This window comes from Osmerus eperlanus, chromosome 28, assembly GCF_963692335.1.
Source record: "Osmerus eperlanus chromosome 28, fOsmEpe2.1, whole genome shotgun sequence".
Classification (NCBI taxonomy): Eukaryota; Metazoa; Chordata; class Actinopteri; order Osmeriformes; family Osmeridae; genus Osmerus; species Osmerus eperlanus.
This window is the reverse complement of record NC_085045.1, coordinates 8,030,457-8,050,176: the sequence shown is the minus strand read 5'-3', so window position 1 is coordinate 8,050,176 and position 19,720 is coordinate 8,030,457. Positions and strand designations below refer to the sequence as shown.

Here is a 19,720-nt window from a genome sequence, read left to right as displayed (position 1 = left end):
TCAGTGACGTCTGGCTAGCAACAGCTGCAGTAATGACCTCAGTGACAGGTGGGGGGAGGTGCACAAAGGGCACACTTATAAGTTGTAGGGCTATATTGCTTCCAACTTTTGTTTTCACAACCCAGTCACTTGGAGCAGATAAACATCTAAAAACCTGCAGGGCTACAGTAGACACAGGGACCAGGATAAATGACTAGGATTGAGAACATTTTAGAAAAAGCTGTGGTACAACAGCTCACTGAGCACCTCTCCTTAAATCAGCTTTATGAACCTCTCCAGTCTGGATTTCGTCTTCACCACAGCACTGAAACTGCATTAGCCACGGTAGTCAATGATCTACTATTAGCATCTGACGCAGGCTCTATCACTGTCCTGGTTCTCCTAGACCTAAGTGTAGCTTTTGACACTGGATCATGAGATTCTCCTGGAACGTATGGAGAACTATGTTGGGATTTCTGGTATTTCACTTCAGTGGTTTAGATCGTTTTGTTGGAAAAAATCTAGGAGTCACAATGACCCTGACCTTTCATTTGAGTACCATATTAAGCAAATTACCAGAACTGCATTTTTCCATCTACATTTTACATTTAGTCATTTAGCTGCTGCTAGATTATTGACTAGAACTAGAAAGTTCGATCACATAACATCTACTCTCGTCTCTTTACACTGGCTCCCTATCCAAGCCAGAGCTGATTTCAAAGTTCTATTACTAACCTACAAATCTCTGCATGGATTGGCACCACTTTACCTCTCTGGTCTCCTTGCACCCTATCACCCCGTAAGGACACTTAGATCCCAAGATGCCGGCTATCTGGTGGTTCCCAAAATTAATAAAAAAACTGCTGGAGGCAGGGCGTTCTCATATAGAGCACCTCTTCTCTGGAACAAATTATCTATCTCAATTAAGGAGGCTGATACTGTTTCGACATTCAAAATTAGGTTAAAAACATTCTTGTTTAGTCAATTATATGACTGCTAAGCGTCCTATGACTGCTAAAAGTATGTGTGTATGTACTTTCTATGTAAACCTGAAGTGTGTGTCTGTCTGTATATGTATCACATGTAACTTTTAAATTACAATTAAAGCCTCTATATGTTCATGTTGCCCCATCTAGATTTTACAAATAAACTAAACCTGTTACTGTATATTGTTACTGTTATAGTTTCTGTTACTAGTAGGTGACGACGGGGGACGGGGCATTCTCATCTTTATTCGTATAAGTATAACTTATTTTAGAGTTCTTTCCCCTGGAACAGATTTCATGTTCCAAGCGAGGGGGGCTGGCGCTGTCTTAGTGTCTAGGGCTGCATCAAATACCCTTTTTTGCTCTGCTAAATTGCTGCACTAGTCCACACTCGACCGGTGGGGATCTCATTCTATTATGACTGTTATAACTGTTAGCTGCTCCTTACATTCTCTAATCCCTGCTTTCCTCTCTGTCCCCCCCCCACACATCCCCTGTGGTGTGGGGGGTTTGAGCTGTCAGCACCTGCCTGGTCGTCGGTCTGCCAACGCTGGACCTGGTCGACAACCGGTCTCCATGACGGGCAACAGCGAGTTTCCCAGTCCCTTCCCACATCTACCAAGTTAAACAATGGATTTTGGTGTTTCAAAAACCCATTGACATTTCCCTGCAGTATAATTACAGTGAGGAAAATAAGTATTTGAACACCCTGCTATTTTGCAAGTTCTTACACTTAGAAATCATGGAGGGGTCTGAAATTGTCATCGTAGGTGCATGTCCACTGTGAGAGACATAATCTAAAAAAAAATCCAGAAATCACAATGTATGATTTTTTCACTATTTATTTGTATGATACAGCTGCAAATAAGTATTTGAACACCTGTCTATCAGCTAGAATTCTGACCCTCAAAGACCTGTTAGTCTGCCTTTAAAATGTCCACCTCCACTACATTTATTATCCTAAATTAGATGCACCTGTTTGAGGTCTTTAGCTGCATAAAGCCACCTGTCCACCCCATACAATCAGTAAGAATCCAACTACTAACATGGCCAAAACCAAAGAGCTGTCCAAAGACACTAGAGACAAAATTGTACACCTCCACAAGGCTGGAAAGGGCTACGGGGAAATTGCCAAGCAACTTGGTGAGAAAAGGTCCACTGTTGGAGCAATCATTAGAAAATGGAAGAAGCTAAACATGACTGTCAATCTCCCTCGGACTGGGGCTCCATGCAAGATCTCACCTCGTGGGGTTTCAATGATCCTAAGGAAGGTGAGAAATCAGCCCAGAACTACACGGGAGGAGCTGGTCAATGACCTGAAAAGAGCTGGGACCACAGTTTCCAAGGTTACTGTTGGTAATACACTGAGACGTCATGGTTTGAAATCATGCATGGCACGGAAGGTTCCCCTGCTTAAACCAGCACATGTCCAGGCACGTCTTAAGTTTGCCAATGACCATTTGGATGATCCAGAGGAGTCATGGGAGAAAGTCATGTGGTCAGATGAGACCAAAATAGAACTTTGGGGTCATAATTCCACTAAACGTGTTTGGAGGAAGAAGAATGATGAGTACCATCCTAAGAACACCATCCCTACTGTGAAGCATGGGGGTGGTAGCATCATGCTTTGGGGGTGTTTTTCTGCACATGGGACAGGGCAACTGCACTGTATTAAGGAGAGGATGACCGGGGCCATGTATTGCGAGATTTTGGGGAACAACCTCCTTCCCTCAGTTAGAGCATTAAAGATGGGTCGAGGCTGGGTCTTCCAACATGACATGACAACGACCCGAAGCACACAGCCAGGATAACCAAGGAGTGGCTCCGTAAGAAGCATATCAAGGTTCTGGCGTGGCCTAGCCAGTCTCCAGACCTAAACCCAATAGAGAATCTTTGGAGGGAGCTCAAACTCCGTGTTCTCAGCGACAGGCCGGAAACCTGACTGATCTAGAGAAGATCTGTGTGGAGGAGTGGGCCAAAATCCCTCCTGCAGTGTGTGCAAACCTGGTAAAAAACTACAGGAAACGTTTGACCTCTGTAATTGCAAACAAAGGCTACTGTACCAAATATTAACATTGACTTTCTCAGGTGTTCAAATACTTATTTGCAGCTGTATCATACAAATACATAGTTAAAAAAATCATACATTGTGATTTCTGGATTTTTTTCTCTCACAGTGGACATGCACCTACGATAACAATTTCAGACCCCTCCATGATGTCTAAGTGGGAGAACTTGCAAAATAGCAGGGTGTTCAAATACTTATTTTCCTCACTGTATGTTAAGCCTGTGTTCTGCTCCTCTCTTTCACCAACTGTCTCTGGAGGAGGGGATCCCTCCCTGAATTGCTCCTCCCAAGGTTTCTTCCATTTTTTCTCCTCTAGTGAGTTTTTCTGGGAGTTTTTCCTTGTCTTCCTTGAGGGTTTAGGTTGGTTGAGGGGCAGTTCTATAGGTGTATGTGAAGCCCTCTGTGACATGCTTGCGTGTAAAAAGGGCTATACAAATACATTTTGATTTGATTTGAGAGAGGCTGATATAGAGGGAGTATAAAGAAGGTGAAAAAGTTGAATGCGTTTTTCCCTACTTATAACGTGGATAGCTGGTCACATGAGCGCCTAGTCTTTAGACCAGGGATGTTGTTACTGTCAAGTATTGCTTCCAGTAAACTTGTTATATTAGCCAGTTTTCCCAAAATAAATGTCAAGCTTTTTTACGTTTTTGGAGGCATATTTTCAGTTTGCAGATGGTAATGTTGGAATAGGGATTCCAGCTGAGATACTGCCTGTGAAAACGTTGTTAGAATCAGATTGTTTCAAAGTCGGTCCTTAATGAATGAATGCAATATGAGTAAAACCTTAAAAATATCACTAGAAGGGAAAAACTTCAGAGTAAGTTTAAGTCTGAGGGGTCAGATGGCTGAGCGGTTAGGGAGTCGGGCTATTAATCAGGTTAGGGAGTCGGGCTATTGATCAGAAGGTTGTTGGTTCGATTCCCGGCTGTGCCAAATGACGTGTCCTTGGGCAAGGCACTTTACCCTACTTGCCTCGGGGAGAATGTCCCTGTACTTACTGTAAGTCGCTCTGGATAAGAGCGTCTGCTAAATTACTAAATGTAATGTAAGTCACATAGGTTAGGTGTCAGAAATATTAATCTATCAAGTCTGTCAAGTCAGTCGGTGGAGAAGTTAAGAAAGCTTTATTGCTTGCGGCCGGCCCACAAGGAGACAAAAACATCACACGCCATGGTGATACAAAGTTTGTCTGGTTCACAAGTCTTCATGTAAGACTATTTAAACATATTGGTGAGAAGTCCCCTCCGCTGCATATCAGCTGTCGATGTGATCGATCCCAGAGGTAGAGTGCGCGTGCACGTGTGTGCGTCCCTAGCAGTGGAAACTTACAGAGTTCTCTGACCCTAGGCTTGACCATATGATTCACTCAACACAGATAAGGTTAAACACATTTATTGCACCTCTAGTATGATAATGGTCAGCCTAGGTCAGTTTGTTTGCGTAAGCCTAGTGTCATCTATAGGTCATGTGGGGAGAGGGTTCTCTACTGACAAGAAATGCTAAGCACCAGTATTTTCAGAATATAACGTTGCATTCTAAATTTCTCTTACATTAGGACAATTTTTACACAGGATTGCTCAATTTCTTTGTTTTCATGCAACTATGTGAGGCTGCCACAAGGACTATCACCATCCCCTCTTGCAGGGTATGAGAAGAATCACAGGGAAATGAGAAGAGAACACTGTTTCATTAAACACTTCACTCTTATTAGTGTAAATGAGCAGCTCATGAGTGTAGCTCACTGCAACCCTGTACTGGTAAGAAAAACTATTCCACCGCTGTTTAGGAAGCCAAACGGCGAAAGTACATTTTCGGCACTCCCCTTACTTAAATCAAAAGTCCCAGATTCGTTTTTCAATTGGTGAAACTATCTGACTACTAACCTGAACTTCAATGGCACAGCCTAAACTTTATGTGAATCTTCTTCTCCCATTGGAGTCTATCGTCCCTAGAACCCTATGGTAGAAAGTTGTGAAATTTGGCAGACTCTTTGGGGACAGTCCCTTCATCAATGTCACCAACTTTCATGTCTCCCATTGGAGTCCTCTAGTGCCACCAATGGGTCAAAGTTGAAGGCGTGTTTACACACGTTACTTTTTTAACCATATGCCTAATTTTCAAATATGAGGTATCATTTGATTCCCTGGATAAAGACGAGTTCAACGCACTATATGATGTCATACCCACTGAGCTGCAAAAAAGGAAGTGAGGTCATATTTTATCGAATCTTTATTGTATATTTCAGACCTTCTTATGCTGTATCACACTTCCAGGCCCCTTAGATCATCAAACCAGTTTCTTTTAGCCATTCCACAGACTTGGATGAAAACAAAAGGTGATCGTGCCTCTTCAGTTGTGGCCCCTATTCTGTGGAATAAACTGCCAATTTTATCAGGTCATCCCCCATCACCGAGACATTTAAGTCTTGCCTTAACCCCTTCAGACCTGATTTTTTTCTGCTGGGCAAAAAAAATTGTTCCTAGTTGCTTCTTACTCCTTTATAGCATAGAAATAAAGGGGAAAAAAAACTTTTTTGAAAACTAATGTTTTTATTGGTATATTTTCATGTCCATTACAATGGACGCCAGGACTAAATGAGCGTAAAACGCTATGAAAACTTAGTTTTACATAGGCCATGTTTTTAACATAGGAATCATGTAACAGTGGAACCTCCAAACACAATTAAGTTGATTATTATCTTATTATCTTATCTTATTGTTATACTTTTAATATTGTAAGCTAATAACAGATCACACAACTATTAAACAAATGGAAAATAACAAAAATACATCTCCCGGATTTTCCCATATATTCTCTCATTTGCGATGAGCAGCCTTAAAGCAGTTTCGGTGTTGCACAAAGCAAAGGTGGATGTTGCATTTGTCACAGAATACACGTGTTTTTCCTGTGCAGTATGGCCTCTTGCACCTGGTGGCCTCTGTCTTCTCATCATAATTTGGCATGTGGTCAACCATATCATACTGCACTTCAGGTAGAGGTCTTGCATCTTGAACTCGTGGTCTGTGGGCATGTGGTTGTGGCTCTGGAGACATACTGGGCCTTCCACGTTTTGCTGCCACTGGTTTATGGACACTCACCAGACACCGGGCCACATTCATCTTGAAATGGAGGAGATCCAGGGTGTCTTTTGTCTGGAGATTGGCCCTCTTGGCATCCAGCCTGTACTCCAGCCAACTGTTGACCACAGCCAGATCAAAAGCATGTGTGATCATTCTCAGGGTCCACTTTCTTGACCGAATTTCTGTGGGGTACAGACTGACAAGTTGATCAAGCAGGTCAACACCTCCCATCGCTTCATTGTACAGCTTGACCACCTCTGGACGGGACACCTTCAAAAATATTTTCTGCTTTTTATCCCACCGCTGCACCTCATCCATCCTGCCAACACCAACAAAGTTGGAGGCCATGACAACTGATCTGATGTCAAACCATTTGACCAGTGCGACCTTACCATCACGGCTTACAGCTTCATCGCAGCTTCCTCGTGGCATTTTTGTCATCACTTTGTCGGACTGTAGAGGAGGGTTGGCAAAGCGACAGATCCTTGCTGTTCCAGCGGCATGAATTTTCCTCTCAGCCAGCAGTTCCAGAATATTGTATGACGTGAAATAATTGTCAAAATACAATTTGTGGTTGGCCTCTGTGATGCGCTGGCAGAGATGGTACACCACTCCAGCTCCAAGTCCTAGCTGCGTCTTCAACTGCTCTGACACTTCCATTGTAGCCCCTTGATGCAGCAGGAAGTCATAGGCCATGCCACTTTTCCCACACAGGAAGTATAATTTCACCCCCCAAGGGTGTGGCTTGCCTTTAACATACTGCTTGACGGAGAGAGCTCCACGAAATGGCACCATTTGTTCGTCAACACAAAGGTTTTCCTCTAGTGGAAGCTCCAAGCATCTCCTGCGCAGGGCATCATAGAGAGGACGTACCTTATAAAACACGTCATTGTTCTCTGCTGGCCTCTCCAAATTGTTAACCAAATGCAAATGTGACCGAAGCTGGAAGAATCTGTCACGGATCATAGTGTTACGAAAAATACCAATGTCCATCCCGGCTTCCCAGTACATGGAGACTCTTGGCATTTTCATCACGCCCATAGCAAGGTGGAGACCAATGAGGGTTCTGAGTTCTCCTGAACTGGTGGGTTTGAAACCTAGTGTGCCACTTTGCATTGCATAGATGTTGGTGCTGTCAGACATCAGATCGAAGAGTTCATCTGGTACATACGGTTTGAAGTATTCGTATGGGCTCATGGGATGTCGGTCATAAATGAGATGATTCTCAAAGGAAGTATCAATGATTGTGGTGAATGGCCTATGGCGCCACTTTATCTCATCCTTCCTGGTTACTGTAATCTGCTCATGGACATCTTCCTCTCTGTTCACAGTAATCTCTTCCTGATCCTCTCTCACTACACTTTCTTCTATCTCAACCTCAGCTTCCACCTCAAGTTCAAGCATGCATGGAACCTCTTCACTGTCACTTTTCTCTCTCCCTCGTCCTATCCAATAACAAAACAATTCGATTTATAACTATTTTTCCATAGTCTCACTCATATTTTATGCAATTTACATATTATATAAGGCATACAACTTTGTACTATACTCTCAACATCTACACTTACCCTCTATCTCATTCCTGCTCTTATCTTCCTCATTTCCTGAATCCAAGCAGTCAAGATCAGATAACTCTCCATTTACAAGGTGATCTAGGAAGTCTGCGACTTTATACTCTAAAAGCACATGTGTGATAAAATGGGTTATATACCTAATATACACATATATATATACAATATAAATCAATTGTGAAGTCATAGTTTAGCTATGAAATGCTTATAGGTATTTTTTTTCTTTGCATGTAGACACTGACTAAATGTGTGCTGGCTAATATCTCTTGACTCCCGATGTCCATTGGGATGGACATTAAACTTTTAAAAAATCCTGTAACTTAATTAAATGGAATATTGTCAAAATAACTTGAAATATTAACACTTGAAATGGTTAAAATTATGCTGAGAGAAAATGTATTAGGCTAGCATGAACATTAATTAACATTTTTAATGAAATATAGGCACTTACTCCTCCCTCTCTCGAGCTTCAGAGCCATGCTTGTCTTGTCTGATGTCTGAAGCGCTCTCAGATCAAGTCAAAGGTCATTGCACCATTGTGATTGGATAATAAAAAAACAATGAATGATAAGCATCATTCAAATAATGAAATCACAGATTTTCTATTGGTTTAGACCCAGAAATATGCAATGTCCATTCCAATGGACGCCAGGTCTGAAGGGGTTTTTATTCTTTGGCTTTCGAGTCAGTTTAGGGTCACTCGTGCTTATTGTAATTGTGTTGTTTTTCTACTTGTTGTTTTGCCTTATCTGATGACTTTGTACAGCACTTTGTTCGGCATTGGCTGTTTTTAAATGTGCTCTATAAATAAACGGACTTGACTTGACAATCTTTGATGCACTGACTCCAAACTTGGAATATGGACTCAGGACCCTGATATTAAGAGGTCCGAAACAGGTAGTGTCATTTGAGCTCTAGGGGGCGCTACAATAAGCAAAAATGTGTTTTGACCAATAACTGTTGATTCGTTTGTCTTATTTAAGCGATTCCTTTGTCTCGTGATATCTTAGTAGATCCCATGTCTGACACGTTAACTTGTGATACCAGCCGAACTGATGAGGCCGCCATTTTGAATTAACGAATTCAAAGTTTTTTCGCTACTCCTCCTATAAAATATACAGACTAGAGAGGGTACAATTTCTGGGGAAATTGTAGGGTGTGCTTGCTTGCTTGCGTCAGTTGCACAGGGGTCCGTTTTTTAATGACATTTTTACAACTGATATTTGGTATATTTTATATAAAAATGCATAGGGCCTACTTATAATTTATAAAGATTACATAGATTTAAAAGCATCTTTTTTTGATGCTCAGAACTGCTCTTTTTCAGAGCTCCTATCAAATTGGGAGCCTATCAATTCGACGTGTGAGCGTATTCTTTTGTTTCTGATTGATTATTTACAACTCAAAATACGAGTGAAGTGTAGAATGAAATATGATGTCTTCTCATTTCCCCTGCAAGAGGCAGCCTCATAGCTGAATCAACAAATACATTTGGCATACCGGTGTAAAAATTGACCTAATCTCTATGACTTAAACGTCCTTTTAAGGACGATATTGCAGGCATGTAGCCTACGCATATTGCATTCATTCATGAATAAAGAACCCCCTTTGAAGATTATTCTACGACGTTACCGGCAGTAGAAGATGGAATCGCGATTCAAACAGTACAAAGCTATAGTTAGCCTAGCTATCCCCCAAGTTAACAGATGCGAAACGACTATTCTGCTACAGGTAGTCACGCGTGTTTTTGTGACGTTAGTGACGTTAGTGACGTAGTGACGTTAGTAACGTCAGTGACTGTGGCTAGCAAATTAGCCACCGTTAGCTTCACTTTTCGCCACAAAAACTTAACTTGAGCCTAAACCATGCAACGGAACGTAAATCCCAATAGAAGCAACTCAATCGCTACCAAGACGAAACTTTTGACACCTAGATTGTCTATGTAGGCCAAATATTGACTGAGTTTTAGGGGGGCGAAAATAAACAATAATAAATATATATGTGAGAGAACAAAGGTTGTGCTCTCGCCGAAGGCTTGAGCACACCCAATTATCTTCAGACCAAGCCTCACAAAATAGATCACGTTTTTTTTTCTAAACCTTTTCTAAACCTTTTGTCCAGTACAGCCAAAGAAAGTTGTCAACGAAGCCGCCATAAAAGAAGTGAGGTCATATCTCAGCACATTTTTACTGCATTGACACCAAACTTGGTATAGGGACTCAGGACCCTGTTCTAAAGAGGTCCAAAAATAGGTTTATTACAGCGCCCTCTAGGGGGCGCTGTAATAAACCTATTTTTGGCACAGATTATCTTCAGACCAAACCTCACAAAAGTTATCACACGGTTTTTTGTTTTCGAAATAGTTTGCCAATCAAAATCTGCAGCAAAGCTGAAAGACAGGAAGTTAGGTCGTATCTCAGCAAATCTTTGATGGATTCACACCAAACGTGCTGAATGTACTCGGAACCCTCCTGGGGATGTCTAAAATGTTTTCTGGGTCATTTAATCTGCTTGACCACCTCATTGCTGCTTGCAGCTATATTTGGTGGTCAAGCAGCAAAGCTGCGAAGCCACCTATTGTGTTTCTACCTTTTCTTATTATTATTGGGTGTGCTTGCTTTGGCAAGGAACAACCTATATTATCTCTCATATATATTTATTATTATTCTTTTTATTATTTATTTTCCCACCCCTAAAACTCGGAAATGTCTCTTACCATAAATCACCAGATATCAAGTGCATACCACCCCCATTTGTGCTATCCTAGCTTAGCTACAAAGCACTGCAGTTGCATGTTCCAGTCTGACAGAGAAGTGTACGACTTGACTCCATCCTACCTCGTACCTTTTGGAGGTGGGGGAGTTTCCAGAGGGGCATGGTTTCAGGAAGAGGCCGGTTCTTCCTCAGCAGAGAAGTCCTAGTGTCCTGAATACAGCACAGCTTGGCCTGGATCAAGGGACAGATGGATAAACAGATGTAGATTCAGACAGACTCAGATTTTCTCTCTACATTCCTTCACTTCACCTACTCTCCTTCCTCTCTCTAAGAAACTCAGCCGTGCTTGTCTAACGCAGCGGTCAAATATGTAACATTCTGAGCATTTTATATTTTTCCATGCTACCTAAGGTGCCTTTGCACCTCAAAATGTGACACAAAGTAGGAGTAGATTATTCTGGGTGTGTTGGGAGGAGTCGTCAGGAGTAACAGCGGTGCATTAGAGCAATGCCGCTCCTCCACCCAAATGGCCTCAAATCAGTGTTTTATTTTCAAATGTATTTTCCAACCCAAATTCAAATAAATGGCATCAATCAACCAAGCGGGTTTATTTATAGAGCAATATTGCAATCTATATTACATATTACAAAAGTTTTATCTATTCAGAATGAAGCTCCGGACAGATCACATTTACCTGCTCACTAATATTCCACTATTAATCAGAATACGACAGTATAGCTATTGGCTAATAACAATAAATATTCCCCTTTACATGCAGCCATGCATGGCTGGCCATGTAGTGCAACCGTGGCGAAAACCCCACAGAGATGCATATTCCAAATGTGCTGTGTACCATGTAAAAAGAATGCTCCTACATAAACATGTGGGTCATATCCTACGTCTTAAAATGCTACATTCTGAATATGGCCTAATTCAGAATATCCAAACTGAATATTCTGTTTACATGACCCTATCATATTCGGAATCTTATCATATTCTGAATGATGGAATATTAGTGTGCATGTAAATGTTGGATTCATTTATAGTGAATCTGACATTTTATTGGTTATAGGCACGAGCCACTTACTCAATTATGTAATTATTCCACCCACAAGGTGGAGCCGGTTTCACCTACTTTCAGATGAATTGCATTAGCAAGATACCAAATTCTTGTCATTTTGCGAGCGTTAAGACAATAGCGCTACAAAATACACCAGAACATTAGCTGGTAACGTGGAGCCATTGAGGTTCCTTGTTTGTGGCACCTGTCTTTCTCACTGTCCTCTCCAATTATTTTCTTTGCCTGCTCTGACAACTCTCACTTCACTTTATTACCTTCTACTCATCCTCTTATCTAACCTTGTTTAGGTACTGTACCTGAAGGGATCTCTGCTTGACATGCTGCTCCGCCTGCCAGTGCTGGACATGCTGGTGCTCCAGCAATACACCGATGGGGGTTGATGGACTGGTGACACACACACAGACATAAAAGCAATATTTAGTAAAAATGAATACAAGACAATATGGCTGAATTCAATGTCCATATTGTTTGTGTCAATAATGCAAATTTACTTTTGACTGATGATATTTCAAATCATATAGGCTTCCAGATGACATCATTCTGAGGTACCATGCGCAATTCCACCTTGATATGTCAAAAGATGACTGAATTACAGCTGTTTAAACTTTGGCTGAATCGAACAATGCTTGCCACAGGAGAAACGGCTTACTTGTTTTATACAGTAACTGACCACAATATTTCTCAACACTGAGAATAGCTCAATTGGCTGAGACAGTGTACTGCAAAGGGAGTCGGGCTAGTAATCTGAAGGTTACCGGGTTGATTCCCGGCCGTGACATATGACGTTGTGTCCTTGGGGGGGGGATGTCCCTCTACTTACTGTAAGTCGCTCTGGACAAGAGCGTCTGCTAAATGACTAAATGTGAAATGTAAATGCAAAGTGCCAGGTCATAGGTTCAAATCCAGCCACAGCCATCGAGCCTGTCATGATACTGATTATCTATTTAATTAAACAGGAATCCAGGTACACCACAGTAGCTGTCTAGCTGCACAATCATAATGGTAATGCCGTTTCATTCTGAAGGAGGTCAAATATCATCTTGACTGATGTTTTTTCAAACCTAATAGGTTTCCAGATGGCAATTCTGAAGTATTATGCGCAATTTCACCTTGATATGTCAAAAGATGACTGAATTTGAATTACAGCTGCTTAAACTTTGTCCCAAAGCTGACCAAAGCTAATTGTCTCCCCTTTCTATAAAAAAAATCAACAGCTGATGTGTAGCAGAGAGGATAAAGAGGCGCCCATAGGAAAGGAGGATTCAAGTTAAGTTCTTTTTTTTATTTGATGTTCTCCTAGACACAAATGAGTTCTACTTAACACCAATTTCAGATTTAATGTATTTTCTTATGTTTCTGAAATGTAGCTCCTAAGAAACAACCTCAGGTTTAGCTACATTTAAGAACAATGTAAGATCTATTACATTTCTGAAGTCTCATAACAATTCTCACTGTATCTCTTAAGATTTGCTATGAGAAAGTTAAAAATAAGAAATAAAAATGAACTTATTTGACTCAGGATTGACTATAATGGAAATAATATTATGACTTTTCCTACAACACCCTTTACCAGGGAAAACGAAGCGCCAAACTCTATGCCCTCTATTGGTCACGTTCTCATTCGCCTTCTGTGATTGATAGTTGGAGATGAACGCATGAGAGGATTTACAGACGTTAAATTTGAAAACCTATCTGTTCCCACATTTTAAGCTAACAGTGCACTGTACCAAGCAGGTGAGCAGAACAATTACATTTATTTGTGATATTATATGAGTTCAACCAAAATATGTATCTAATTTAAGTTCTCCAGCCATTAGTTCAAGTTCAAGTATTTTATTGTCAGATGCACAGAACAACACAGGGTCCGACTGAGTACTGAAATTCTTATGACAAGACAACGCAAAGCAACCTGGCATAACATAACATAAGTACACAAAACATAGATTACATCTATGATAAGCTAAAATATAGTAAACCTCCTAATATACAAATAATATACAATATTCAATACAGTATACTAAACCTCTAATACACATGATAACCTATATTAACCTTAAAAACCTATACTAACCTAAGACAACCTAAGGATCCTCAACTTCCTAACGGGAAGGCCACAGGTTGTGCGGATCGGTGACCGCACCTCATCCACATTGATCACCAACACAGGCACCCCCCAGGGCTGTGTGCTCAGCCCTCTCCTGTTCTCCTTGTTCACCCAAGACTGTGCGGCAACGCACAGCTCCAACCTCCTTGTTAAGTTTGCTGACGACACAACCATCGTGGGACTCATCTCTGGCAGTGATGAGTCAGCCTACAGAGAGGAGGTTGATACCCTGATATCATGGTGTCAGGACAATAACCTCTCTCTCAACATCAGTAAGACCAAGGAGATGATTGTGGACTATAGGAGGTGGCAGGAGGAGGAGCATGCACCCCTTCACATCAACGGATCCGAGGTGGAAAAGGTCAGCTTCTTCAGGTTCCTAGGGGTGAACATCAGCAATGACCTCACCTGGTCTGCTCACACGGACAAGGTGGTCAAAGCGGCCCGGAAACGCCTATTCTTCTTGAGGAGACTGAATAAGTTTGGCATGGACTCAGTCCTCCTCACTAACTTTTACAGATGCACTATAGAGAGCATTCTGACTGGTTGCATCACAGTGTGGTATGGGAGCTGCACAAACAGTGACCGCAAGGCCCTACGTAGTGTGGTCAGGTCTGCTGAGTTAATCATCAGGAAACTCCCTGCCCTACAGGACACCTACCACACACGATGCCTCAGGAAAGCTGGCAGGATTCTAAGAGACTGTTACCACCAATCCTTCAGTCTTTTTACCCCGTTGCCTTCTGGCAGGCGCTACTGTAGCATTCGGTCTCGCACCAGCAGACTGGACAATAGTTTTTATCCAAAGGTCATCAGGCTTCTGAATGGACATTGATATGGACATTGATACACTTCTCAATAGTCACTTTACATTGATACATATCTTACTAGTCACTTTACACACTGTCACTTTCAGCTCAATATTGCACTATTGCACTAACTGTACCCCACTTGTCTTAGGTTAGTATAGGTCTTGTCTTAGGTTAGTTTAGGTCTTGTCTTAGGTTAGTATAGGTCTGTAAGGTTAGTATAGGTCATTATGTGTATTGAGGTCTAGTATATTGTATATTGCATACTATTTTTGTATATTAGGTTTATTATTATATTTTGTATTTTATTTTAGCTTATCATAGATGTAATCTATGCTCTTAGTACTTATATGTTATGTTATGCTAGGTTGCTTTGCGTTGTCTTTGCGTTGCTTTGCGTTGCCCAGTCGACCCTGTGTTGTTCTGTGCACCTGACACATTAAAACTTGAAACTTGAGCTATCTATTGGCTTACGTTGCTAACAAAGTTAGGCAGCTAACATTTGTTACAGTATTAACCGTATTTTAATGATTAATAGCTAGATTATTATTGACTGATACGTTTACATTACATTGAGTTAAGCAGTTATAATTTTTGGATTACAGTTAGCTAACTTTAGCTCAGCAGTAGAGTAATATTAGCTAGCCACATCTGCTAAAGTTAGCTAGCCAGCTAGTTTACAGTTACTCAGTCATGCCAGAGAGAGATGGCTGGGTGGGTTGTGTGTGCTTTCGTCCTCGCTCTAACAAATTGTGTGGACTGAGCAGTCTCCCCCAGTCCATGCATAATTTGGGGCAAAGTAAACAGCACAGTTATCTGACTAGTGGACTCAGCTAATACTGTACTGTAGCTTATTAAATAGGCATGACTGAGGTACTGTACTGTAGTTCATTGTCTATCTAATACAGGGGTGTCAAACTCATTTTGGTTCAGGGGCCACATACAGCGCAATCTGATCTCAAGTGGTCCGGGCCAGTAAAATAATAGCAAAAATATAGCTGCAAGCAGCGATGCGGGTTCCTCCGCAAAATGGAAAAATATTATAAACATGTACACTGTAGAAGATCAAGACTTGGACAACAAGAGAGCAAACCTACTTCATGTTTGGCCAACAACAATAGGCTGAATGGGGATTTGAACTCATGAGCATAAGGTTACTAGTCAGTCTCTCTAGCCTCTCTGCTACACACCAACTGCTGAGATTTAATGATTAGTAAGGGCTGAGTATTAACTTTGTATAGGATATTTACATTTAGTCATTAGCAGACGCTCTTATCCAGAGCGACTTACGGTAAGTACAGGGACATTCCCCCGGAGGCAAGTAGGGTGAAGTGGACACAAGGACACAACATCATTTGGCACAGCCGGGAATCGAACCGGTAACCTTCAGATTACTAGCCCAACTCCCTAACCGCTCAGCCACCTGACTCCCTTATATTCATACTCTTCTTGAGTTGATCTCTTTCCAGACTCTCAGTCAATGCACAACTAACAATAGTCATGTGGGCAACTGGGCTAGGGCAGAGCTCATATTCAGCTCCTTGCGAGAATAGCCTGTGACAGTACAGCAGCCGACTCTCTGGTCCCATTAAACTACATAACATGCACAATCAGGGTGACCAACAACATTATATTAACTAACCAACAATAACACTACAAACATCTAACTGAACGAACACAACAACTGAAATCCCTCGCACGGCTGTTGTAACCAAACTATTTTCCACAAGTCTTTGCGTTTTTTGACACGCCGCACTGCATGCTGGGTACCCAAGGGTGCTGACGCTGATTATCTAGCTGTGCTCCGACTGCGTGATATGAGTATTAGTTTTTGGTCAGCTTTGGGACAAAGGTTAAGAAATGGTTGAAATTTCAAGGTGAAATTGCATGAAATTGTGCATGGTATTTCAGAATGATGTCTGCCTGTTTAACTAAACAAGTAATCAAACTGGGTTGCTGCTGTATAGAATAACTTTCTCATCGTTTTTTAAAAAAGGTTGTTTGGAGTGCCATAACTTGTCATGGAAGGGAATTTTAAATCAATTTACAACCGGAGGATTGATCGATTGAAAAACAATGCCTCTGACTGGTTTTGAACCTACAACCCTTTGCTTACCAGCACATCTCAGCCAATTGAGCCATTCCCAGACATGGATTACACAAAACTGGATAATAAAAAAAGCTGTTTCTCCAATGGCGAGCATTGTCAGATTTGGTCGAAGTTCAAACAGCTGTAATTCAGTCATATTTCGACATATCAAGGTGAAACTTTGCATGGTACTTCAGGGGCATGTCACCTTAAAGCCTATTAAGTTTGAACCATCCTTCAAAAATACATTTGATTTAGTGACACAAACATATTGAGGCAATGTGGACATTTACATAAATACACCCATTTCAGCCATTTTGTACTTGATTCAATTGCCTTAAGTAACGTTTTTAAATACGTCAATGATACATATCTGTACCAAATTTCAAGTCATTTTCACCTTTGGTTCAAGAGAAGAGGAATTTTGAAGGTTTTCCCAAATTATCACAGTACAGGAAAATCCATCATGGCGGACCTTATGGGTCCTTGAGGCTTTTTTGTTCCTCATGAAAAATGAGGCATGCACACCAAGTTTCAGAAGAATCGGAGCAATGGGGTGGAAATGCCATCACTTTGAAAATCGGACTTTTGGGCGTGGCCTGTGGCGCCCCCTATGGTCCGATGTGGCCCATATTTGGTGTGGGGGTACCCACTTGGATGTAGTATCAATGTGCCAAATTAGAAAATTTATGACCAGGGACTTTTTGAGATATTGGGGCGCAAGGAGAAGAAAAATAATAATAATAATAAGAATACCAACAATAACAATAGGTTCCCTCCTACCGGAGGAACCTAATAAGAATACCAACAATAACAATAGGTTCCCTGCTACCGGAGGAACCTAATAATAAGAATACCAACAATAACAATAGGTTCCCTCCTACCGGAGGAACCTAATAATAAGAATAAGAATACCAACAATAACAATAGGTTCCCTCCTACCGGAGGAACCTAATAAGCTATAAATAACGTCAACTTCAAATCTTAACTTAACTCTCAGATCACAGTGGATCTACAAAGGCACAAAACATTTATTCACAGATAGGCCCATGGAAAAAATTGCATTTCACTTTGATTAAAACAATGTTTATTTTAATGTACAGTAGATACATTTTCACATTTGACCACCTGAACTGACTCACCACACTATGCACAAACTAAGGTGGGAGCTATGAAGAACGTTATCACCCTGCCTTGTAAATGTATTACATTTGTATATTTCAAAAACACATAAAGGTGATAGCAGTGCATGAGCAATAGTGTTACACCAGACCAAACTATTTTGTGCTGAAGCTGCTGACTGATATTATACTGCACAATGTTCATGGTCTTTAAATATTACATTACCACAGTAAATGTTATTTTTTCACAGAACTGTATTCTTCAGAGTGCAAAACGTCCCTTAAAGAGCATTACAGGAATTAGACTTACTCGCTGTTTAACCCCCTCCCCTATGGGGCTATTATTGTAACAAAAGTATTCACAAATGCACACCACGATCCACAAATGCACAGCACAATCCACAAATGCACAGCACGATCCACAAATGCACAGCACGATCCACAAATGCACAGCACAATCCACAAATGCACAGCACGATCCACAAATGCACAGCACGATTCCCAAATGCACAGCAAGATCCACAAATGCACAGCACGATCCACAAATGCACAGCAAGATCCACAAATGCGTACCACGATCCACAAATGCGCACTGACATTTGTGTATGTGTAAAACAATGTCCAAATATGTAGTCACAAAGTCTGGCCTCTCACTTGGCGGGGTTTTACACGTGACTTTTGCTACACTTCTGCCGTGGTACAAATCCACAACCTGTGTGCATGTGCGACAATATGTGCCTCAGTAGCTGTAAAGCCTCCATACCACCAGTCGGCGGTATGTCGGTCTGCTGGCTGGACGATTCTTGTTTGACAGTTGACCAACGTCCCAAAAGCTTAATGTATATGCTCGAGCTTGTCTCAGCATCGTTACGAACATGCGTTTTGGATCTGGTGTGGAGGCATTAAGTGATGTGTATTTTAATGCAAATTAAATGACATGTTTGTAACATGAATAATAAACCAAGTATAGTCCTAAAGATTCCTGATCAACAAGTATCATAAAGTATTCTCTAACGATTAAAATATTTAATCGCGATTAATCGCATTAATGTCATAGTTAACTCGCAATTAATCGCACATTTTTATCTATTCTAAATGTCACCTGATTTCTTTTTGTCCCATTATTTTTTCTCATTTTAATGCTCTTATCAACATGGAAAGTGGATTGGATTTCTTAGTTAGTGCAAATGTTTTTTTTTTTAATTGAAAACAACATTGCAACATTGCCTGGCTTTGACGAGGGGGCGGAGAATTCGCATCAGCTGTGTGCTTGGCCATCAAGTGGTATTTCAGACTGGACGTGCTGCGATGATAGCTCAGTTCACAACGACAAAACACACAGATCAATTTGGTCTTGTCAATGGAACCATTTGGCAACTTTTTAAAAGTAACCTTTCCATTCAGAATCTTATTGGCAATCCATTTCGGCGTCTCGCGCTTGCTATCCACTCAAAACGTAACGTTAGCCTACTACTCTTTAACCGGTTCGCTAAAGAGTAGTTGCCTGTTGTTTTGTTTCCGGTCTAGCTAGATCCGGTGTGGTGTTGTAGTTTTTCTAACATCAGTAGTTGTTGCAACAGCATGTGAAATAAACGACAAAGTTTGCTAGGCCAAAAAAACGTTAATCTCGCGATAAAAAAATAAACGCTGTTAAAATGGGTTTGCGTTAACGCCGTTAATAACGTGTTTAACTGACAGCACTAGTATTCTCCTTATCTCATAGTATTTATACGACTGTGGAACTACTCAATATATGTGCAAACAGGCCTGGACTGGTAATCTGGCATTCTGGGAAAATGCCCGGTGGGCCGATACACATGTGGCCGATATGATAACGATTTTTTTTTATAAACTTAAAATTGATCAACGACCAGCCCATAAATAATAAATATGCTGAAGCAGCATTCCAACAATTAACAAGGAACACATCTTTAGTGGCAAAAACTAAGCTATTACTTCAGGGAGTCAGGTGGCTGAGCGGTTAAAGAATCGGGCTAATAATCAGAAGGTCGTTTGATTCCTCGGCCGTGCAAAAAAAATGACGTTGTGTCCTTGGGCAAGCCTCTTCACCCTACTTGCCTCGGGGGAATGTCCCTGTACTTACTGTAAGTCCA

General features: G+C 41.1%; 1 protein-coding gene across 4 annotated transcripts in view; it reads right to left on the bottom strand.

Annotated features, from left to right (window-relative positions):
* Window positions 1-19,720, bottom strand: part of cfap77 (cilia and flagella associated protein 77) — a 97,828-nt gene that overhangs the window by 19,236 nt on the left and 58,872 nt on the right. For 3 of the 4 annotated variants that reach the window (XM_062454229.1, XM_062454228.1, XM_062454227.1), the window contains 2 exons: window positions 11,762-11,867; window positions 10,532-10,633 (listed from right to left, as the gene is read on the bottom strand). In XM_062454229.1, the coding sequence (XP_062310213.1) occupies window positions 10,532-10,633; window positions 11,762-11,867 (208 nt within the window). Of the gene's footprint in view, window positions 1-10,524; window positions 10,634-11,761; window positions 11,868-19,720 lie in introns of all 4 variants that reach the window. The other variant, XM_062454230.1, reaches the window with a different exon arrangement.